The sequence below is a fragment of the Polypterus senegalus genome, chromosome 8 (genome assembly GCF_016835505.1).
Source record: "Polypterus senegalus isolate Bchr_013 chromosome 8, ASM1683550v1, whole genome shotgun sequence".
NCBI lineage: Eukaryota > Metazoa > Chordata > Cladistia > Polypteriformes > Polypteridae > Polypterus > Polypterus senegalus.
Window position 1 is genome coordinate 14,869,974 of NC_053161.1, and position 24,778 is coordinate 14,894,751.

At 39.6% G+C, this 24,778-nt stretch overlaps 1 protein-coding gene across 1 annotated transcript in view; it reads right to left on the reverse strand.

Annotated features, from left to right (window-relative positions):
• The window catches only part of LOC120533806 (tetratricopeptide repeat protein 38-like), a 45,762-nt gene extending 23,921 nt beyond the window's left edge, over positions 1 to 21,841 (reverse strand). Inside the window, exons 1-7 of the mRNA XM_039760779.1 lie at positions 21,687 to 21,841; positions 19,934 to 20,011; positions 14,021 to 14,102; positions 13,481 to 13,652; positions 10,551 to 10,724; positions 9,099 to 9,174; positions 6,958 to 7,077 (exon numbers count right to left, since the gene is read on the reverse strand). Coding sequence (XP_039616713.1) covers positions 6,958 to 7,077; positions 9,099 to 9,174; positions 10,551 to 10,724; positions 13,481 to 13,652; positions 14,021 to 14,102; positions 19,934 to 20,011; positions 21,687 to 21,716 — 732 coding nt within the window. The 5' untranslated portion in view covers positions 21,717 to 21,841. The remainder of the gene's footprint in view (positions 1 to 6,957; positions 7,078 to 9,098; positions 9,175 to 10,550; positions 10,725 to 13,480; positions 13,653 to 14,020; positions 14,103 to 19,933; positions 20,012 to 21,686) is intronic.
• Between the last annotated feature and the right edge of the window lie 2,937 nt (positions 21,842 to 24,778).

Consider the following 24,778-nt stretch of genomic DNA (forward strand, 5'->3'; position numbering starts at 1 on the left):
AGACCGTCACCTGCTGCCAAACTGCCCCATCACATCGCCCGGAGCCTATGGACTGCAGCTGGACATCGTCGGAGAGGTATTGTACCCGCCGCATCCCTTGGCGAGTCGAATACGGGAGTGGTGTTGCTAAATGGGCACGCCGTGGTGGCTTTGTTTGATTCCGCAGCAACATTACCATTGTTGCTCGCCGCTTTGTCTTACCGCAACAGTGGTTAAAACAGCATTTGTTGGTCACCTGTGTGCATGGGGGACTAGGTCATATCGCTCCGCCACTGCTATGTCACCTGGAAGGGGGAACCAATCCAAATGACGGTCGCTGTGTTACCTGACCCCCCCTTCCCAGTGATTTTGGGACAAGACTGGTCTAAAAGAATCAGCGGTAAGCCATTCGCGCTCCCGGGCCTCGTTGGATCTTGTTATGAGGGGAAAAGGCACCCCTCCAGCGGCCTCCACGCGTGCACAAGGGCAGGCCCTATGGGCGCTGGTGTCTCGGGGACCTTCGTGGCTACGGACCTTGACCCGAAGATTCCGCCGGAGAAGGGACTAGCCAGGAACTCTTCCCGGCCCAGGCCCCAAGACCCTCTCGGCGCCTGGACCATCAATTTCGTCCACGCCGCCTCCTTTAAGAGGGAGCAGTGGAATGATGACTCCCGCGCTTTGCCCGAATGCGTCGTTCTGCCTAACAGCTCAACAGCGGACGGATCCACACCGGAACCCTTCTTTGTCCTTGAGAATGATCTGTTGTACCGAAAGTGGCTACCCATGAGGGCGAGGTGCGGAAGTTGTTGCTAATTCCGCGTACCTTCCGGGCGGGAGATATGCGAAGCTGGCACATGCTCACCTCCTAGGCCCACCTCGGGGCCGAAAAACACTGGAGAGGATTAAGCCCGCTTTTACTGGCCTGGGATCAATGAGGAGGTCCGCGGTTCTGTCAATCCTGTCCGAGTGCCAGACCCGCCAGATTCCTAGGAGGGACCGTGCTCCTCTAGTCCCTATTCCCTCGTGGACATCCCCTTTGAAAGGATAGGGGTCGATTTGGTGGGACCCTGGAGCCCTCAACCCGTGGCCACAAGTATATCCTAGTCATGGTGGACTATGCCACCCGGTACCCAGAGGCGGTTCCCCTGCGCCCGCTAATACTAAAAGCATCGCACGGAACTGGTTAATTTGTTTTCACGCTGGGCATACCCAAGGAGGTCCTCACGGACCAGGGTACGCCTTCACTTCGGATACGCTCAAGGAGGTAGCCAAATTACTGCAGATAAAGCACCTGAAAGCGCCAGTCTATCACCCGCAAACTGACGGGTTGGTGAACGTTTAATCAGACGCTTAAGCAGATGCTCCGCAAGGTAGTCAGCGGACGGCAGGAACTGGGACCAGCTCCTCCCGCCGTGCTTTTGCCTACCGGGAGGTACCCCAGGCCTCTACAGGCTTCTCCCCATTTGAATTACTATACGGGCGACAACCCCGGGAATCCTCGACATCCTAAAAGAAGGCTGGGAGGCCGAGGCTCTTCCCTCCTCTAACATTTTGAGACGTGGCGCAACGCGCGACCGACTCACAAAGATCAGGCCCCTCCTAAAAGAGCACGGACTGCGTGCGCAAGCAGCGCAGGCCCGGTGTTACAACCGCAACTCCGTCCTCAGGGAGTTCCGCCCGGGGACCGAAGTTATGGTGCTCGCCCCGACCTCCCACTCGAAGCTGCTCGCCACTGGCAAGGGCCTTACGAGGTTAAGGAGAGAAAGGACTGCGCCGACTATTTGGTGAAACAGCCCAATCGCCGACCGAAAGTGAGAGGATCTATCATGTCAACCTGTTAAAGCCCTGGAGAGATAGAGAGGAGCTTCCCAGCTCCCATAGGTCAATCTCCCTTTTCGCAAGCACAACTGCCCTTAACCTCGGCGAAGAGCTGACCCCAAGCAGCGGCAGGAGTTAGCCCAAACACTCCGAGCCATCCCCGAGGTAGTGAGCGAGTCACCCGGCCGGACCGCGCTGATTGCCCACGATATAGTCACGGAGCCGGGGTAATCGTCCGGGAGAGGCCCTACCGACTCCCGGAGGCAAAACGCGCAGAGGTCGAACTGGAGGTGAAACGTATGTTGGACATGGACATAATTGAAGAGAGCCATAGTCCCTGGTCCAGCCCTATTGTCCTCGTCTCCAAGCCAGACGGCTCCTGGAGGTTCTGTAATGACTTTAGACGCCTGAATCAGATCTCCAAGTTCGATGCCTACCCCATGCCCCGCATTGACGACCTCCTTGAGCGGCTGGGTACGGCTCGTATCTGACTACCCTTGACATGACAAAAGGGTATTGGCAAATTCCTTTAACGGCATCCGCAAAGGAGAAAACGGCCTTTAGCACCCCTAGCGGGCACTGGCAGTACAAGGTCCTCCCATTTGGGCTGCACGGGCCCCGCGACCTTCCAACGCCTGGTAGATAGAGTGCTGAAGCCCCACCAGTCCTATAGTGCCGCCTACCTGGATGACGTTGTCATCTATTCCGCACCTGGGAGGAGCATCTACTGCAGGTCGCAGCTGTCCTCCTAACACTGGCTAAAGCCGCCTCCGCATAAACCCCGGAAGTGTTTTTGGATTAAAGGAGGCCAAATATTTAGGCTACCTCGTGGGACAAGGACAGGTGCGCCACAGAGCTCCAAAGTTAAAGACATCTTAGAATGGCCCGTCCGAATACCAAGAAACAGGTGCAGGCTTTCTTGGGGCTTGCGGGTTACTACCGCCGGTTTGTTCCCCGTTTCTCCGAAAGAGCAGCACCCTTGACTGACCTGACAAAAAGGGCGCCCCTATACGTGGTGTGGACCGACAAAGCAGAACACGCGCTCAGTGACCTAAAGAAGGCCCTAACGCCGGCACCTGTGTTACGGACGCCCGATTTTGGGCTCCCGCTTATTCTCCAGACCGACGCCGGACACAGGCCTGGGTGCCGTGCTGAGCCAAAGCGCCGATGGTGTCGAGCACCCTGTGATGTACCTTAGCCGAAACTGATGGACCGGGAGACCCGCACGCTGCAGTGGAGAGGGAGGCCTTGGCCATTAAGTGGGCAGTGACCCACCTCCGTTACTACCTGCTGGGTCGCGAATTCGCTCTGGTGACTGATCACGCTGCACTTCAGTGGATGTCCCTACACAAAGAGTCGAATCGCGGGTCACCAGGTGGTTCCTGGACTTACAGCCGTATAAGTTCACTGTCACTTATCGGCGGGCACCCTTCAGGCCAATGCCGATGCCCTCTCTCGTATTCACGACCTCTCGGTTAGGTCCGCCCACCTGACGGTCCTGGGCTAAGGGGGATCGTGTCACGCACGCACGAGTAGGAGGCAGCGGATTGATTCGATAGCACCCGGGAAACCATTCGCCGCCAGGGAATGGCGGGTATTAACTTTCTCCCTCTGCTTCCTCATAGAAAGAAAGACCTTCCTGCACCATAGGCTGGATTGACCGCAGTGTGGTACTTCCGCCCTTCCTCCGCCATCTTGCCCTGACGCCATCCTTCCCATCCTCCCTTGCGGTCCTTCCCAGCATTCCTCCACTTCCGCTCCCCCCAATAAAATGGCCGCGACGCCAGGAGTCGGCGCGCGATTATGAACTGTTTGTTTATAATTTTGACCTGTTTTTGTTTGCTGTGTACAATATACGGGCCGGAAACCCCAACCCTTATGCTGTCTCTCGGTCCTTCACAATATATATATATATATATATATATATATAGTGGTGAATGGCCAGCCATTTATCCCGGCCAATACCCCCAAGCCGCCAGGTGGAGCCCTCCCTGCAGTATGGAGACCCCGAAGACCAGCAGGGCATCATGGACATTGTAGTTTTTATACGCAGCCCTGCTGGATACCGTGGGGGCTACTAGGAGACGCTGCAGGGAGGAACAACGGATATTTTCCCTACGCCCCGGAAGCACACATGGACAAGGGGATTGACGTGCTTCCGGGGTGAAGAAAAGAACATTTTACCTGACCTGGAAGTGATACAAGATCACATGGACTGGGGATTGAGAACACTTCCGGGTCAGGATATATAAAAGGACTGTGGGAGCTCCCAGACGGAGAGCTGAGCTGGGTGGTAGGAGGGCAACGCGTCTGGGAGTGGAGGACTGATTTATTGTTATTGTATTTGTGATTTGCATGAGTATAGTGGAGGAGAGGGTGCTTTGTGCACTGTGGCGATTAAATAAAGTCAATAGTTGGACTTTTAATTGGTGTTTGGAGTTGTGGACAAGGGTTCAAGGGAGCGACAGCGCCCCCTATCTGTTACTATATATACTGCTCAAAATAATTAAAGGAACACTTTTTAATCAGAGTATAGCATAAAGTCAGTGAAACTTATGGAATATTAATCTGGTCAGTTAAGTAGCAGAGGGGGTTGTTAATCAGTTTCAGCTGCTGTGGTGTTAATGAAATTAATAACAGATGCACTAGAGGGGCAACAATGAGATGACACCCAAAACAGGAATGGTGGAGGCCACTGACATTTTTTCCTCCTCATCTTTTCTGACTGTTTCTTCACTAGTTTTGCATTTGGCTACAGTCAGTGTCACTACTGGTAGCATGAGGCGATACCTGGACCCTACAGAGGTTGCACAGGTAGTCCAACTTCTCCAGGATGGCACATCAATACGTGTCATTGCCAGAAGGTTTGCTGTGTCTCCCTGCACAGTCTCAAGGGCATGGAGGAGATTCTAGGAGACAAGCAGTTACTCTAGGAGAGCTGGGGAGGGCCATAGAAGGTCCATAACCCATCAGCAGGACCAGTATCTGCTCCTTTGGGCAAGGAGGAACAGGATGAGCACTGCCAGAGCCCTACAAAATGACCTCCAGCAGGCCACTGGTGTGAATGTCTCTGACCAAACAACCAGAAAGACTTCATGAGGGAGACCCAAGGGCCCCATGTCCTCTAATGGGCCCTGAGCTCACTGCCCGGCAGCATGCAGCTCGATTGGCATTCGCCATAGAATACCAGAATTGGCAGATGCACCACTGGTGCCCTGTGCTTTACAGATGAGAGCAGGTTCACCCTGAGCACGTGACAGAAGTGAAAGGGTCTGGAGAAGCCATGGAGAACATTATGCTACCTGTAACATCATTCAGCATGAGCAGTTTGGTGGTGGGTTAATGATTGTCTGGGGAGGCATATCCATGGAGGGTCACACAGACCGCTACAGGCTTGAAAAAGGCACCTTGGCTGCCATTAGGTATAAGGATTAAATCCTTGGACACATTGTCAGACCCTATGCTGGTACAGTGGCTCCTGGTGCACGACAATTCCTGGCCTCATGTGGTGAGAGTATGCAGGCAGTTCCTGGAGGATGAAGGAATTGATACCATTGACTGGCCACCACACTTTCCTGACCTAAATCCAATAGAACACCTCTGGGACATTATGTTTTGGTCCATCCAATGCCACCAGGTTGCACCTCAGACTGTCCAGGAGCTCAGTGATGCCCTGGTCCAGATCTGGGAGGAGATCCCCACAACACCATCTGTCATCTCATTAGAAGCATGCACCCGATGTTGTCAGGCATGTATACAAGAACACAGGGGCCATACAAAGTGCTGCACAATTTTGAGTTGCTGCAATTAAATTTTGGCAAAATGGACTAGCCTGCCACATAATTTTTTCACTCTGATTTTTGGGGCGTCTTTGAATTCAGGGCTCTGTAGGTTGATCATTTTCATTTCCATCAAATGATGTGGCATCCTTTCGTTCCTAACACATTACCCAGTCTATATCAGTATAGATATCCAGGAGGATTTCTTTTTCCCATTGAGATCTGATGTGTTTTCAAAGTGTTCCTTTAATTTTTTGAGCAGTTTATATATATATATATATATATATAATTCTAAAATGTTATTGATTAGATCCTGCCAGGTTTTAAAAAAGTTTTGAACAGATCCTCTAAGTGAGAATTGGATTTTTACAAATAGTATATAACATCAATTACCCACTGACTTAGAAGACGTGTCATGACAATCTTCTCTTGTGCTTTTAACTATTTCTGCTTTCCTTCTGAGTATAGAAGGACCATGTGAAGGTCTGGTGCAATATCCGGGTGTTGCTCTGGCCTTGCACCCAGTGATTGCTAGAATAGACACCAGCTGCCCTGTGACCTTGCCTTGATGATTAGGATAAGAGAATACATTGATGAAGGAGTGGTAATTTGTTCTGAATTTTCGGGACATTTGTTTCTGTTCTTTTTCTATTTCGCTCCTGTTCTCTTGTGCTTAAGATAACAAAAACTGATCATAGCATCGCAGGTAGCTTTGATATTATGTTGCTATGCCATGGGTGTTGTTTTAACAAGGGGGCCAATTTGCATACATTCTGCCTTTTGTAATAGGTTCCAAAGCTTTTACACCAGTAATAGCTACATACTTGCTGTGAAATACATTAACTTAATATCAACATTTTACAGTCTCTTGCATTACTTTAATGTGTGCAATGTTTTTTGTTAAATGAGGCTGTTAAGGAATGATTATTGCTATTGTTTTTATGTTGTATATATTTCCTGTTTCTGAATTTGCATGTGTTTAAACAACTCAAAATCATTCCAGCTGGAGTTGTTATGGCAATACATAGTTGCTTAAAAACTCATAGATAATATTCTAAGATGATATACTATTTTATCCTCTTTTTACCTCCCATCATTTTTCATCTATCTTCCAAGGAGTCTCTGTTTTCATCTTGTGCACTTCTCAGCTCTGTATCGTATATTCTTTTCAATCTACACTCAAGGATACAACTAATGAAGGTTCAACAGACAAAACATATTTCTAACTTTACTTGTGCTTATATAAGCTCTGATGGAGTTCTCTTTCAATTTCTGGTGGGGCCAATACCTGTTACATATTCTAAACATTATGCATTCAGTAGAGTTTCTTGGAATTTTCATATTCTCATGTAATTTATTTTTTCCCCAAACACAGAAGTACCTTCCAGTTTTTCTCAGTTTCTTCCATGAACTTCAGGCCTTGCTCTGCCTCGGCTCGCATTTCATGAACATGAGCAACAGAATGAACTGCCCAGGCATCATTAGGATTTACAGATAGACCCTGAACAAGAGCAGAGAAAGACAAAGAGAAAATCCATCAGCAGGTAAACCTCAACTTTTCATTCTCTTCCTAGAAGTAAAAGTATATTAACAAGTCAGACAATGTACATATGGTGTAACATTTAGGCAATTAAATTGACAGATGTGATAGGACATTTCATATTTTTATTTACTTCACCAAAGAGTCAGTTTTCACATTTCTACGTGTTAATAATAGCAACAATAGAATGCAGTTACATGTGTGACCAGACTACATTAAATACATGTTTTGTAACAAAACTTTATAATGGAGTTAAAAACGAAGCACAAATTGGCATGTGATGGATTAGCAACTTTCACACACAGTCTACAAATTAAGTGATGTCACAATAGCATCGACTGAAGTGTGTTAGTGGAGCAGGTTCTGTGACTAATTGCTGTTCATTTTTCTTAAACAAAACATTTTGAAAAATATACCCAATAGAGTAGTACCCGATAATTAACAACTGAAAAATATCTATTAATATAAAATGACCAATACTAGTATAAAATCAGTATCAATGCTGCCGTATGAAAGGAGAAAAAGAACTGAAATAAGTTCATATAGCTAGTAATATTATTTACAGTAATTTGTTAAAATTATATAAATAAGTAAGGACTTGGAATCGAATTATGATGTAACAATATTTGCAAGAAGGGGCTTGCTGTGATTGTTCATGTTTATTTTGAATTGGAAGATTAGGGGCTTAACCCACTAAAGCTTCCCACCTCCCAACACCACTGTCTATTTTTAAATCTATCCTAGGTTTATATCAGTTAAGCCAGCTGCACATTTCCTATGTTATTAATTAGTTCAAATACCATTTAGCTGCAGGTTTGATAATGTCATTTCTTTACAATGATAATCTGCAGATACTGTTGTTCAATCAATTCAGTGTTATATATATGCTTACATAATTGTTATCCCCTTACATTTATTTTCAGTGAAATGACATTTTTGTGCTCTATTAGTAAATTTACCTAAAGCAGGAGGAGAAGGACTTTGCTATATGGGCTGTTTGTGTACATGCGTACTCTGCATCGTGTCGCCAATGATTTTCAATGGAAAATTTTGAAATATTAAATCTCCATACAACACGATCTGTTCCAGATATCCAAACAAAAATTAAACTGTTTTAACAAATTTATCTGAAGTGTGCCACATCTCAACAAAATTGAGAAATACAAGAAATATAAAAAAAGAAATTTATAAGATTTGTTTTAGAAAAAGCATGAAGAGATTGCTGAAAAGGTCAAGTAAACAAACAATGTTCAGGAGATGGTTCAAGAAGCTGGCTGATGTCATGTTCTTTTATGTACCAGCTCTCATGCACACAGTTTTTTTTTTTAATAATAACAGCTGAACTTAAGTGATCTTGAAGGACAAGTGGGTAATAGAAATGAGACTTTTATTTGGGTATGTAAGCCAATGAACCAATCAGAGAGTATGCAAGCTAGTGAACCAATCAGAGTAAACATTAATTCAGCACTGTTATGAAAATTCATTTGTCTACAAGTATGAGCCTCTGCTTTTGTTCTGTGACCATTCCTTCACAGACTGCAATGATGGAGTGTATCCCCTCCATGAAATTAAAGATGCAAATGAACAAGCTTTGGGTTGTTTCGTGCTTTGGGTTGATTATAATTTTTTTATATTGATTGTTTAAATATACTTCTTCTACACTCTTTAACTATTACTGTAGCAGTTCCACAGGTAAATTTTTAAGTGTTTGATTACAAAATAATATAAACATTACATATTGGAACACTTTTTTAAATGAGGGCTATTATCTTTAATAAAGGTAGCTTACTTAAACCCAGTTTACTCATATGTATTCCTTTAATAATAAACTTAGTAATTCTTAAATACAGGCTGTGCTTTTAAAAGTCATTTTACTTGATAAATGAAATAATAAAGACTTCCAATCACTTTTACTAATCATCCTAATTATTATATGAAAATCATTAGTAAAAATGCATACTAGTGTAAAAAATAAATCTTACCTCTTTTGCTACCTTTTCTGCTTGGTCATAAAAGTTTGTTTCCACAAGTCCAAAGGAGTACATACCTTTCACAAATCTAAGAAAGGAAATTAGGTCTAAAGTCTTTTACTGTTCAGCAAATCACGTTAAGTTTAAAGGTAATTGCTGAAGATGGTTTGTTAACATGGTTAGATTTATAAATTATATAAATGTGTTTCAAAGCAGAAATGACAGACAAGTACAATGATATTTGTTTAATATATTATTATTTACAATGATTTTTGGTTTGTGATTTATAAAACACTAAGGGCATTGCACTGGCATTAAAATGTCATACAAGAATCCTGATACATAAATGTAGAATGCTTAATTAAAATACACATTTTATTTTCATTACAGTATACTGTATTATCTTTCAAATTATAATGTTAGCAAAGAATTACAGATTCTAAAAGAACTAGACAATATTTAACACTGAAAGTAATATATTTACTTTAACTATGAAAGTCCAGAGTCCTGAATTTTTTATTATATCTGGTCACTTTAAAAAAAAAAAAACTTACTAAAGTAAGTCTGTACAGTGAACAAAGTCCACTACACTATTATATTATTTCCTATAGTTTGATCTGGTGTCATCCTTGTAATTTACTTAATCTAGGCAATGGTTAACAAAGGTAACAAAGAAGGTGTGGCCCATTGTAATTCCATTGTCTCCCATTTCACCTACTGTTCTTATCCATTTTTCCTGTTGAGGGTACAGGTGACAGAATGCTGAGCAGGTTAACCCAGATTTCCCTGTCATCAGGTACAGTTTTCAGCTCTTCCCAGGGAATACCCAGGCATTCCCAAGCCATCTAAATCATGTAATCCCTGTAGCATGTCCTTGGCCTGACACAGGATCCCTGCCTAGTGGGACGTGCCCAGAGCAGCACAAGGGGGAGTCCTCCTGGGAGCATTTCTTTAGCATATCCAAACCACCATCTTTCTGGAACTTCAACAACTCTACTTTGAGGCTCTCCCAAAACGATGAGTTTTCATTCTGTCATAGAGTGTCAGCCCAGGCACCCTGCCTTTTTTATTCACAATCTCATTCTTTTAGTCATTACCCACACCTCTTGACCATAGGTTGAGGATAGGGATGAAGATCAACTGGTAAACTGGGGACAAAAAAAGTTCTGTTTATCTATCTATAAAATAAAAACTGTGTCTTTACACTCAGAGTAGCAACTCTAATTGTAGTAGTATTGTCACATGTACAGAGTAGAGAAAAATTATTATTTGCATTTTTGAGGAAATAAATATAAGTGAATAAGCAATAATACAACAAGGTAAACAGTGTTGAAAGATTTGTGTGTGCAATGTTATATTTGATTTACATACATCTATTCTTGGTATAATTCAGAACCAATTTTTTAAACTCTAATTTTTAAATTACAGTTTGTATATATCACCTAATAGTTGGTCAATCCTTACCCAGAAAGTGGCACATGGGAACCCCAAAAAGGAAGAACTCTGGCAACAGAATCTCTCATTTGTGGTTGGTATCCCAGGTAGAAGTAAGTATCATGAACAAACTTAAGAGCCAAAATGTCAGTTGGATGATCCAAAAGAATGGTTTCCCATATGTCACAGGCCTTGGTAAAACACCTGTAGAAATTAGTATTATTATTCAAAGTTGTGGCTAGCAAAAATTTATATAACACGTACATAATACAACAAAAATCCTCTTTAAAAACTTAAGGTTTTCTTACTATAAATGAAACATGAAACTAGTTAAAGTAGGAAAACTTTTAAAGATAACCCACAATACTCTTGACATGCACCTTTTAAAAACTTGCTTGTGCATGGAATTTCAATTTTGACATTCACTTTATCTTTACATACCACTTTTTGTGACAACACATATCATCTGCTGTATAGTAAATTACTACTTACAATATGTGAAAAGAAAATTTTTTGATACCTCCTTTTCCAGGGTCACACATTTAGATGTGTAAGATATAAAGCCAATTCACATCCTGTTCCTTATGTAAAAGGCAGGGATACCAACTTATTAAAAACAAATTTATCAGACATCTGTCTGAATGAACTGTCACAATTTAAAATTTTTTAGTTGGCCATGTGCAACACTGCTATCATTCTTTGAGGACATATGGGAAAAGAGAAAATCTTTTGAAGATACAATAAAAATCAATTGGTGTGAATTTTTTACAGTGTATGTATTCTATTAAACTACTTACTACACTATTAGAATGTAGACTTATCTTGCTCAACTGCAATAATCCCATCCCACCAACCTTAAATCAGTGGGTAACCAATGTTCTATACTACTTGAAATTAGAAAAAATCTAATTCTCAATAAGAGGGTCTGTTCAAAACTTTTTAAAAATATCTAATCAATAATATTTTAGAATAAGCTTCCATTTCAGGGAAAATGATACCCTTCTTTTCTTGATCCTTTAAGAGTAGCTGTGGTTGCTGCTCAATGAAGATAAGCTGAAACTGTTTTCATTAAATGTTATGCAAATCAAATCTAGTGTGTGGATTAGAAAATAAATGTTACAATAAGGTTTACATTGTTAATACAAATAGGGCTATGGAAGACAGTGAAATATATGCTAAACGTTTATACAAATTGCCACTGAGAGAAGAGTTTGACAGCAAGACTGAGATAAACAAAACCTAGACAAAACCAAACAATAAATTTTCAGCCCCAAAACCCCGAACCCTGCATAATAGACAGGAAAGATTTACAAACTTCACAAAACTCAGACTTAGATACTCTTTACAACTGTTGTAGCTCTTCCACTGTCAGGATCTGTCTATTGTCAAGCCAATTGAAACGAGTCTTTCATGTACATGTACTATATATATATATACTGTGTATATTATATATCCTGCAGGGGGCTGGCGCTCTGCCCGGGGTTTGTTTCCTGCCTTGCACCCTGTGTTGGCCCCCATGACCTTGTAGTTAGGATATAGCGGGTTGGATAATGGATGGAATATATATATATATATATATATATATATATATATATATATATATATATATATATATACACACACACATTGTATAGTAAGCTTTCAAAGTTTATACTGTCCAATTGGCCACAGAGGAGAAACTGCAGCTGACATAAATTTTGGAAAAAATAAATTGCCAGCAAGATTTACACAGGACAGCGCAATGGGACAACATTCTTGAAATAAAACTGTGAACTGTAAAAAACAGTGGATTTGCTTTAAATAACAAATAGGAAAAGATTATCCTCTTTTATAAGTACCGGGCTTGATAGGAAGTTTCTATGTTGCCAGCTCTTTATATTTTTGCCAGCCATTATCCACATAGGTGGATAACCCTGTTATCAGCTTTTGGCTGCAATGTGTTGTGCTACACTCTTGCAATTTTTTGTGGAAGCCTTTCTTACAGAGTGAGATGGTCAGGTACTTAGAGTGTGTGCTGGGTTATGTGCCCTCTAGCACCATGTCCAAATTATATTACTGTCTCTTTCTATTTGCATTTTAGCTAAAGATAACGGAACTTGACTTGAGTTTTGACTACTGTATTTCATGATTGCCAATTATGGCATATGTAGTTCTCACACTCCTGGCAAAAACCTTTAGTTTTTTATATTTCTTCACAGCAAATGTATAAACTACTTTTATACCGCCTTCACCATGGGTGAACTCCCTTTTTTCAGGTTAACAGCGACATTAAAATGAAAGATAAATTGACTGCTACATTACCAATACGGATGCTTAGTAAAGCTGCTGCACCTAAACCTGCAGACAATTTGGTTGTACTTGACTTAAATATTCAAGCAGTAAGATTTATACAACTGCATTTATGAGCTACATGACCTTTCATACAGTACTGAAAAAATCAACAGGATATACAGTAGGTTTTATACCAAAGTTATAACCTAACATTATATGTATCAGTGTGCAAAAGCAAAGGCTAAATTTCTGCATATTCAGTAAAGCCATTATCAAAATAACATGAAAAACTAAAACAAAAGCCATGAGCTTGTCAAAAATAGAGTCTTAATGCTGCATTAAGAATTGCCTGTGCCAAACTGTTTAAGAACAAAATTAATTGTTGATTTGATTGATAGACAGGCACAATGGGAAAAAAAATATTTTTAGATTGCTTTCTACAAATACATACAATGAAGGGGTATGATTCACTGATAGTATAATATGAATAAATACACAAAATTAAAAATAAGCTATATTTTTAAAAATACCCTGTTCAATAAAATTACAATACAAATTGCTATCCTTTAATGAATTTGCAAATACAGTACTTCCTAATTAATGATTGCAATCTCACTGCATTAATAGCCATTCCAAAGGTTAATGGTGATTTGAAAATTGTTATCATTAAGAGAACAAAGCAGTCTCACCCTTTAGAAAACATGTCTATTGCTGAAGCATGGAGCTTCTCCCGCTCTGTTATAGACTGTGTTTTTGAAATTTCCAATGTTTTCTGAATAGCACAGGCAAAGCTTTTATCCTTTGTAACTGAGTGTCCTGTTCCAATGAGTTCCAGTCCATTTGCTAGAATATGACCCATTACTGAAAAAGTAAATAAATAATAACAGTAGGTAAACAAAAATAATATTATAATATGTAGTCTAGCTTCAGTCACCCTCTAACTGATACAATGAAAAAAATTTCACTTAAGATGAATTCTGTCATCATACAATACAATACAATTTATTTTTTATATAGCCCAAAATCACACAAGAAGTGCCGCAATGGGCTTTAACAGGCCCTGCCTCTTGACAGCCCCCCAGCCTTGACTCTCTAAGAAGACAAGCATATGAGATATTTCATATTAGTGAAACACTGCTGTCTTAATTATGCATAATGCACACTAAAAGTTGATAACTGTTTTGCTCATATAATATTTATTTCTGTCATCTACCAGTTCCGGAACCTACCAAAATTGGGATCTGCAGTTTGCATTCTGGAAAGGCAACCCTCAATTCCACCAAGAGTCTGATCATTACACCAGGAGATATACTATGAAATAAGACAGGAGAAATATCATAAATCCTAAAAGCTGCATTCAGCTAAAAGTGAAATATCATAAAATGATTAAATGAATGTACTAACATTTTCAAATTTACCAGTCTTAACAGTTTATTTTTCCATCTAATAAAATACTGTTTGTTAAATTATGCAGACTGTTCAGATGACAAACAGGCAGACAAAATGTATTATTGTTTAAAAAAATAGTTATTTAAGCTATAAAATTAGGTCAGTTGTAATTTAATTTATTAAAGGTGTTACAGACATACCTGATATTGAATGACACAAAGGTTCTAGTTATTTTTATGCTTACCCTCATTTGATCAGAATGATGCATTCATAATTAACAATACACAAAATATACAGTAATTATGCTGGGACTATATACACTCATTTATCTGTTAAAACTTTAATTTTAAAACTTACAAATATATATTTATCTGTCAGTCTATATGGTTGTAGAAAATGCAGTCAATTATAAATTAAGCTTTGCATACTATGCAAATAATTACAGAAAGCTGGCAGACAAGACTACAATTGCTTACCAATATGCAGAGTAGGCTATCTATCATAGCTAAGATATAAATAATTTACTAAAAGATGCTCATCCTCTGCTGGTGGATCACATAGAGGACCAAGTGCAGTAGCAGAGAAAAAGGATGACAGTGTGCCATAGCCCCACAGAAATCATGTGTTATGAATAAAACATGACTGTTTGTATTAGCAGAAAACTCAAAAGATGCCTATCTTACCTAAAGAAACTAATATAATAATGAAAGCATAATGAAGAAAAATTTACAATCAGTAGATTAGCACAATGAATATAAAAAATTCACACCCCTGCCAAAATCACAGATTTTGTGTAATAAAAAGAGGAAATCAAGATGAATCCTGCCAGAACTTATTCCGCCTTTATTGCAAAACTGCAATTCATACAAAGAAAGTGAAAACAAATCAGAAACTGTTAAGCGAAAAAAGGAAAAAAAAACATACAAAAACCTGGTTGTATTAGTGTACACCCCCTCCCAAACTAATACTTAGTTTGAAGTAGCTTTTGATTTTATTACAGAACTCGGTCTTTTTGGGTAAGAGTCTATCAGTTTGGCACATCTGTGACTTAGTGATTTTTACCCATTCCCCCTTGCAAAAACTTTCCTGATCTGTCAAAGCACTCTTCGACTCATCCCACAGATTTTCAATTGGAATAAGGTGGAACACTGATCCACCTTTGATGAAGTCATTGCTTTGTTAATTTTGATGTATGCTTTCCATCATTGACATGCTGAAAGATGAAGTTCCTCTTCATCTTCAGTTTCATAGCAGATGCTTGAAGGTTTTGTGCCAAAATAGACTGATACTTGGAGCTAATCATGATTCTATCCACCTTGACTTGAAGAAAAGCAGCCCCTAAGCATGATGCTGCCTCCTACATACTTCACTGTGGGGATGGTGTTCTTTTGATGATGTGCTGTGTTTTTTTGTGCCAAACAGACCTTTTAGATTATAGCCAAATAATTCAACCTTGGTCTCTTCATACCATAATGCATTTAGGTATATATAAATATTTTTTTGCCAAGTTTGTGGGTGTTTTTCTTTGTGAGAAAAGGCTTTTGTCTTGGTACCCTACCCCACAACCAGTACTTGCCAGGAAATCCTGCAACTCCTATAACGTTGCTATAGGCCTCTTGGTGGCTTTGCTGACCAGTTTTCTACATGTCTTCTCATCAATCTTGGCATGAGCACAGTTGAGCTATATTTTCTCCACTTGTTGATAATTGTCTTCACAGTGCTTCATGGGATGTTTAATGCTTTGGATACTTTTTTGTACCCCTGTCCCGAGTGATACCTTACAATGATATGATCTTGTTGATGTTTTAAAAGCTTTTTCTAGTCGTTGGCATTCGGTGTATGTTGCAACCAAGAGAATATCAGAATAATCCTACAGTAAAAGCCACCTTTATCTGAGCTCAATCAGAACCACTTTAATTGATGTCAGGTGTATACTAATTACTGTTTGAGATGAGACTTATTGTGACCGGTTGATTCTGGATGCAGTCATATCCTTCATTATTAAAGGGTGTGCACAATAATGCAACCAGGTTATTGTAGGATTTTTTCCTTTTTTCACTAAGCAGTTTCTGATTTGTTTTCACCTTATTTGTATAGATCACAATTTTTCAATAAAGGTGGAATACGTTCTGACAGGATTTATCTTGGTTTCATTTTTTTATTACACCAAATTTGTGATTTTTGGAAGGGGTTTGAGGACTATTTATATCCACTGTAGTATGATCTATAATTCAGATATACCTAATACTGCAAAAAATACTAAATTACTAAAGATTTCTCTTAGTTACATGCAGATTTCAGATGACAAAGTAGATATTTTCAACTCATTCTGAATGTGGATATCTTAATATGATATTTGAAAGTTACTTTAATATATAGGAGGTTATTGACATTGCACCTCTAAAAGGAAGGTTCACATGCAGAGACTTATGTGACACTGATTTTATTTTACATCTGTCACCTCTCCACAGAATGTGCTTTGACAAGTAAGCACTCTCAGCTTTCCTTTTATTACATGGAAGAGTTTTCTGTCAGAAAAATGACACCAACCTCTGGGATGCAGACTCGAGGATTCTGTTATACTTAATTTCTACTTCCATGTCTGTGCAAGTTGCAGAGCAATGGATGATCTTGACTAGAGTAGGATAATCCTTAAATAAACTGCATTTATTCATACTTTATTAATGTGTCCTGAGGAACAACATCTTGTAAAATTTAAGATAAATATATTGTATTAGCTTGTTATTCTTTAAAAATGTATTTTTTTAAAGTGAAAGTCAGTTAGAGACCACTGCAAGTTGGTAAGCACTACACAAAACACTTTTATTTCTCTTTTGTTTTGCTTGAGTAGTATCTGTGCCAGTCTGTTAGCTGGTGAAACTGGTTGCAATCATATAGCTTGAAATCTGAAGTTGAAATGGACAAGCGAAGATAACTTCTGATTGGTTGTTGTAAATTCAACTAGCCAACAGTGAAAACTGAAGTAAAATTAAGGAATTCTAGGTCCACTGTGGCAGAGCTGGGCTGCACAATTGCATAGCATAGCAGATAGGGATTCATGAGAAGAAATATTGTGCACTACCAGGGGGCACACTGCCGCCCAAACCCAACACAGACAGATGTGGGAAACAAGTTTGGGGCACACATGTTTATTTTTTCTTTCTTTTCCCTGTGAGAAAAGTCTTCCCCCGTTTCCCACATGTACAGCACAGTTCCAAACACTCTTCCCTTCTTTTTTTTCCTTCTCTGTCGCCTCCACTCCTCCTGGCAAGCTTCGTCTTTTCCCACCCAATTCTGGCTCCTAGAATAGTGGCTGCTGGCTCCTTTAATAAGGCATTCAGAAGTGTTCCAGGTGCTCGCTGACATAATTCTGGCAGTACTTCCTGGTGTGACAGAAATTAAGAGCTCAGCAGCAGCTGCAGCACCCCCTGGCACCGCCCAAGGAATCCAACAGGGCTGCACAAAACTTCAGCTCCCATGGAGCCCTGCGGGAGTTTGAGGCACTACTGCAGCCCCCACCTAGTGCTCCGAGGGAGGTAATGCTCTGGATATGCTTCCTCCCTCGGTTCTTCCAAGGTAGAGGCATCCTGGCCAGGCAAGGGCCCTGGCTGTACACTACAATATATACATATATATATATATATATATATGTATTGTCACACATGTGCGCATTGGGAGGTAGCTAAAGGGCCTGAATGAGAGTAATTCCATGCTAGATGAGGGGATGGTGAAATGCACTGATTCTTTATCTCACTTCTCTTCAGACCAGTTACAGGAAATTCTGCCAGGCCCTGATGACATCACTTCCGGCCCTAATGACACGACTTCCAGTTCCGGCCCCACTGATTATGTCATTTCTTCTGCTTGACAATCTCAAATCAGTTCTGTTGTGGACTCTAATCTATAATACATTCATTCAGCCAATTTTGTGGCCATGTTTGTGTGTATATATTTATATAATTGACTAAATTGCCCAACCATGGGGGTACGCACAGCAGAGACCATGGGATATACATGACAGAGCCCCCCCACCAACTCTAACCCTCCTCCCGCGTCCACCCTCGCTATTGAGGCATGCGCACTGCCTGCTCCACTGCCTGCTCATGTGCCCGCACGCAACACCTCACCAAACGCAGCCTCAGTCGCTTTCGTCTCTGCTACAGTCCGCATGCAGCTGTGAGCCACGTTGACGGTTCATTTGCCTACCATGGCCACCGCTTCAAATGTATTTCATGGAAACAACACTTCTTTCAATGTTATACAAATTCCTGCATCAGGTACCTGTTTGTCTCTATCAGTCTGATATTTCTGGAAAAATGTCATCGACGAAACTGTTTTTCTCAAACTTTGCAATATGGCTGTAACCTTTGTTTGCCAACATTGGGATAACTTCGGCGACATGCTGTCCGTTGTTCTTAGTCACAGAAGCATAGTCATACAGTCTGCTCAACAATACGTTGACTACATGAATACTTCCGGAGTTTATGGTGGCGAGGCAGAAATTGTGGCGATGTCCCAAATGCTTCCAGCTACTATCACCATTCACTTCTGAGAACGTCCTCTTGCCTCCCCATCAGATTCAAATTTACCTTTTACTTTTACACGCAGACAATTTCCTGTTAGATTGGCCTTTGCAATGACAATTAATAAGGCAAAGGGCCAAACTTTCAAAAAGATATGCCTGTATCTGCCAAAACCAGTTTTTAGTCATGGACAATTGTATGTTGCTCTCTCCAGAGTTCCATCTTTTCATTAACTCACAGTCGTATCCTCAAACCCACCCCATTTGGAGAACTGTGTCTTTCAGGAAGTCTTCACCCATCAATGAATAATTATGCGGCATTGGCTAGTATATATATATATATATATATATATATATATATATATATATATGTATATGCACACACACAGTATATATAATGTGACAGATCCAAATGTAAAGTGTTTTTTCTTTGCTAGTACAATAAACTTTTATTTTACTGGTCAGTGTGCCTTCAACAGTGTATGTTTTAACAATAAATACTTTACCATTTCTAACAGATAAAGTGAAGGTGTGTCTATTATCTCTACAGAGCAAAATGGACATATATGATACCTGTCAGCTCCTTTTCAAAAACTCTTTGCCTCATTCACAAAAATGCAACTGAGGATTCATTTCTTCACTTGTAATGCTGTCATCATGCTGTCAAATACTCTGAATGATACATTGTTTTGAATAGTTTTATTTACTTTTTTACTTGTGTAATTTGCCCATTTCTAAGACAAAACAGGTACTGTTTTTAAAATATTAATTATTACAGTTATTTAAAATATATGTAAATATATTAATCAAAAAAGTACTTACTTACTGCTCAGGAATCACATGGGACATACTGAAACAGCAAGGTTTACTTTGACTTCAACCAATTCTTTCATTCCAATCCATGGACAGAAATGAATCAGTATCTTCTAAATGACACTGGGGAACTTAACTGATTCAGCTGTTTGTTTAGCAATTCTTGGCATCTCCGCCAACATTCTGACACCATTTACCCTTTCAACAGTCATCATTATTGCTATACATATACAAAGTGCCCTATTTTTTAAGGAACTTTGTAAATGTATATATTTGAATATACAGTATATTGCATGCTTCTTATTAATACTACATTGCTGTATCAGTTTCATTCATTTAAGATGTTTGGATTCCTCCTTCTATCTTCTTCTAATGAAAAAACACTCATTTTTCAACACAAAGTGCTGAACACTCTTACCTGTGTAACAACAGCATCATACATTTTACAGGCTTCATTGCTTGAGGTGGAGAGGGGAAGACCCTCAGACTGCCAGGCCTGAAAGAAAAAAAAATATTTTCATATCTGGCAAAGTACTGCTTGCCCTTCAACCATTGTTTAGACACTAAAGATTTTTATCTGAACATGATGGTCAGGGTTGCCACCTCATAGCACTTAGATCTTGGAATGCTTTTTCTAGAGAATTTGTATTTTTCCCCCCTGTGTTTGTTAGGGCTTTCTATCATAAACTAAAGATGCACACAGAGATTAACCAGCATATCTAAACAGACCATATGTGAGTTTGTGCCCTATGGCAGGTAGTTTCCTAGGCCAAAGATAGCTCCTACCTTATGCTATTGCTGCTGGCTTCCTGTAGCTTTATGCTTTCATAACATGGTTTACAGAATAAATACACAGAAACAATATTTTCTATATTATGCCTTCCCAAAGGCATGCTTGTTAGGTTATGTGGATGGTCTAAATTTGAAGTGTGGGTATGTGCCAGAGTGAACCCTATACTGTAAATAACTAGTGTACTGATCAGGACTGTTTTCTGCCTTTTGCCTAGACGGATATGGTTTATCCACCAAGCCTGTGCTCTCATTTATGGAAACACCTGTGTTAGCACTTGAGAATATCAATATGTGGAAAAAGCTAAATATTCACTTCAAAGTGTCAACATTTTTATGACAAGATTAAAACACACTGTTTCCATAATCCTGCCATCTACTGTATGGAGGAATATTTCAGATAAAACAAAACAATGTACAGTATGCTGTTTGCTTGACCTGCCAATACTGTGGCTCATGCACATGCTCAGAGTTGTGACTGTGCACTTCAAAATGAGTGCAAGAAAAAGTTGTCAAGAATTGCATGAAGTGCTTCCGTTATTCCAAGAAACTCAGAATTCATCACTTGGAGTCTTCATCTTTAAAGTATTTGCTGTAAATGTAGCACTTGATGAACAAATTCGTCCAATTTACCTACAATTCATCAATAAAAAAAAAACACTACTCATTACAGCCCTCCCTTTCAAGTTTAATGAGTGAGACAGTTTTCACTTCAAGCTGTATTTCATGTTGCGTGTCACTGAAATAAATAATTAAGTAAATAAAGATAAAAACAACAAAAATATACTTAACTCAATTACTTATTCTTACATTTCATGTTGTTATTGTTTACTTATCGTCACATTTCACAGTACTGTACTTCTTTATTTATTTAATTTTGTCTGAAATACACAACCATCAGCCTTCATATTAAAAGGAACAGCTGAAAATGCTGTTTCTTTTATGCAGAACGGCGGGCTTTCCATATACTGTTGTCAGCTTCACGGTACTTTATTTATGCAAGCTAGTTAAAAAAATTCTTCAGGTTTTTATTGACATCCTTTGCTGTTCGCATTAAAGTCCAATAACTGCATTGCACTGTAAATTCAATCCGTGTTCGCCTGACAGCCAACTGTGTATTATTTAAATTACAGTAAGTACAATTATTGAAAAAAATGGTGTCACCCTGTATTTAACCTCTGAACAGGTGAAGTTCGATGCCACCGATTTACCGGTTACGGCGTTTTTGACTCTCCTGTTAATAACATGAAAAGACAGAGCCTCGAACTTAGAAATTGTCTAATTACACGTGCTTTTTAATAAAACGTAAAAAAATGGGGCAAGCACTGAAACGGGCTCCAAGTTTTTATATTCAGCTTTAGGCTTAAGGGTACAATTCTTACCTTGCAGTCTCTGAAGCTGGACGAATTCATATTTTTACAGCAGCAAATAGTAATACTGTACACCTTTCCGTTACCTGTTATAAGATTAGGAGCCAGCAGGCATGACCCGCTGGAGGTGTACGCTGTTGGCAGATCGATTTTTAATTGGTCAATCTATTTGACTTCCTATCTATATATCCAATCATAAACGAACAAGTGGTTTACGTCAGTGAAAAGGGCGGGAGTCCAAAGTCCAAAGCGGACAAATCCAGTGTATGCTTGGAGGGTTTAATCCTCAGGGGTAAAATCACATTGATGTTCGACAGTAGTTTAACCACATCGGCTTAAAGCTGCGTAGCTTTGAAGTCTAAATAATTGTTATTGAAAGACACTGTAAAAAAGTAAAGCTTCTTATGCTAATTTGCTAATTCAGTAGCATTTGTTTTTGTTTTTTCATTGTTCAGGGGTCCTTGCATTGTTTTTCATGCCGTAGACTGACTGGCTTAGTCTTCACCTCTGAACTCCTGTTTCAGAGTTAAGAAAACAGCAATACATCGATTTTCCAGACTCACATGTTCCAAAATTGGGTGCCATAGACATTGAACATAGAAACAACGCATTCCTGACATGCAACTAATTTTAGATTAAAGTATAGACTTTTGGATTAAGTAATTAAATTACATTACTTGAATGCACGATAATACTGGAAAGATTATATATATAAAATATATATTCAGGCTATTCAGCCAGCTACCAGAATTGTGTCTTTGCCCTTTTACCTGTTGTGCCTGCACAGATTGTAGGACCTAAGAGTACAAGTGTTAATGAAGTACAGTACTGTGGTTATAACAACAACTGTATTTTTAAAGCTTTGGTAATCATGCTGCCAATATTGTTTAAATAAATTGTATATAAGGTTGGGCAAGATGACTGACCAGCCGTTACTGAACTATTATTTGTAACAGATAAGTTTGCCTGCTGTACTGTTGTATAGTACTGTAGCGAACTCCGCGTCATGCTCGAAAAGAGAAGAAGTAAGAAACAGACGGACGTAGAAAAGTCTCACCAAAATGTTTTAACTTGAACAATGAAGAAAAAGAACCCCGACCTCGTAACCCCAAACACAACCCCTTTTTTAAGCACCCTCTCCAACCCCTCCTCCCATCCCGTGCCTGAGGGGTCCGGGGTGGGGGGCTTTCGGCCTCAATCAATACTCTGCTGGCGGTCTTCCGTGCTGTACTCAGCCCTCCCTCAATCGGACCTAACAGTCAACCTGGCTGGGACGCTACAATACTTTGATTTCAGTAATATAAAGTTACATCTTGGTGTCCTTCTTAGTAACTCTTCTAATCTCAACCTGCTTCACATAAACTGGAGCCGGATTAATGTCCAACTGCAGTGCCTTCTTTGTGTAGTCAGTAAATTCTCGCAGGTGATACTCATTTCCTGATCCATTTCAAAAATATTCTGCCAAGATATTTCTTGACACCAAATTAAACTTTTAGCGTGATTAATTCCAGGGGTCCAGACTGTTGTGTTGTGAGTAACAACTTATTATTTGTTAAGTCAGCATGAACCTGTATCTGTATATTATAATTAGCACTGGGAAGCAAAATTATACAATAGAATCAAGGGCAACTAATAAGGGTATGCCAAGATTAACAGTAGCACCCATTAAAAATTTAATGTATTTTAGTAATCATTTTTTTTTTAATTTAATCCCTAATAGATGCATTCGTAAATCGTCCTCTCCCAATTGAACAGCAACTAAAAGTGAGACGTGGCATAATCCAAGAAACAAAAACATAACTCAGAGGAACATATTGAATACATGAAATCATTTGACTCTTACAGATATAAAATGTCTACCCCATTTTTTAGTCAATTTTATGAGACCCTTTCTTCTTTAGTTGCCAAAGCTGTTCCACAATTAACAGTAATTATGTCATATGAGGAGATACCAGATGCAGACTCGTGCTATGGGGTTCTACTCCTACAGTATGACATGAACATTTGAATATGAAGAAGGTTATGGAAGATTTCTTGATGCCTCCTGTTCAATAATTGGTTTCTGCAGGCTTTTTATAACTGTTAAATCCAGGTTTAGATGGCAGGAATGATTGTGCATACTAGATCTAAGAGTAAAGGAAAATGTTTCCACATAGAGTAAGCCAGCCAAATCTCACATTATGTGCAAACAATCAAAATTATATCTCTTTTAAGATTGAGAATTTGGTGTTTAACTTGACATGTATAATTGATATGTGAAGATTGTTTGTTGTGTACTGGAATTAATTAAACATTTTAGTGATGATAAAATTCTGCTGTATTTACAGTAGGTTCCATAAAGTTTAGTGTTATTTAACAAAGATTATACATTTCCAGTTGACGATATTTATCATGATACTTTGAAATATCATTCAAGGACCTAAAATCATAATGAATATGTGCCTTTTAGATTGCACAAGAAAATGAAAGTTTGGCTCATTTAGTGGAACAACAGCCTGAAAATGAAGGGAGAGAAGAGGGAATCAATTCAGAATGAAGTGTGTCAAATAAAAAGACATCTCCTTTGAGGCCTAGAGTAGTCTGCCTCAGTGGCGGCAGATAATTATTGGTTTGTTTTGGAATCTAAGTTTTGATGTGTTTTTTAATAACTGATTTATTGTTATATTGTTAATGCACTCTTGTACACTAGACTTTAGACAGTTGTCATGAGAGCATAGACTTTGTGGGATATAACGGTATATCCTCCTTTTTATAACTTGCTTATTCAGATGAGGGCCATCAACAGTGCACACCCTAATAAATTTCTGTGCAAAGTTGGGACAACCTCGGGCATACTGCCAGTCTAATATTAGATATACTCACAAATAGATGCCATCTCACAGTGTGCCAATTTAGGTTGTAAAATCAGCCTACATACTGTGTTCCACCTCTTTGGGGGCATAGGAAGATTTTAGTGTGACTATTCTCTTATCATGGGATTATTTTGAATAAAGTTAAGAAACCAACTTGCATGGCTCTTATAAACCTGAGTGTTACTGAAATGTGATAAATGTATATTGTCACAAACTTGACTCAGTGTCATAGAAAGGTTTGGGGCAGCCACC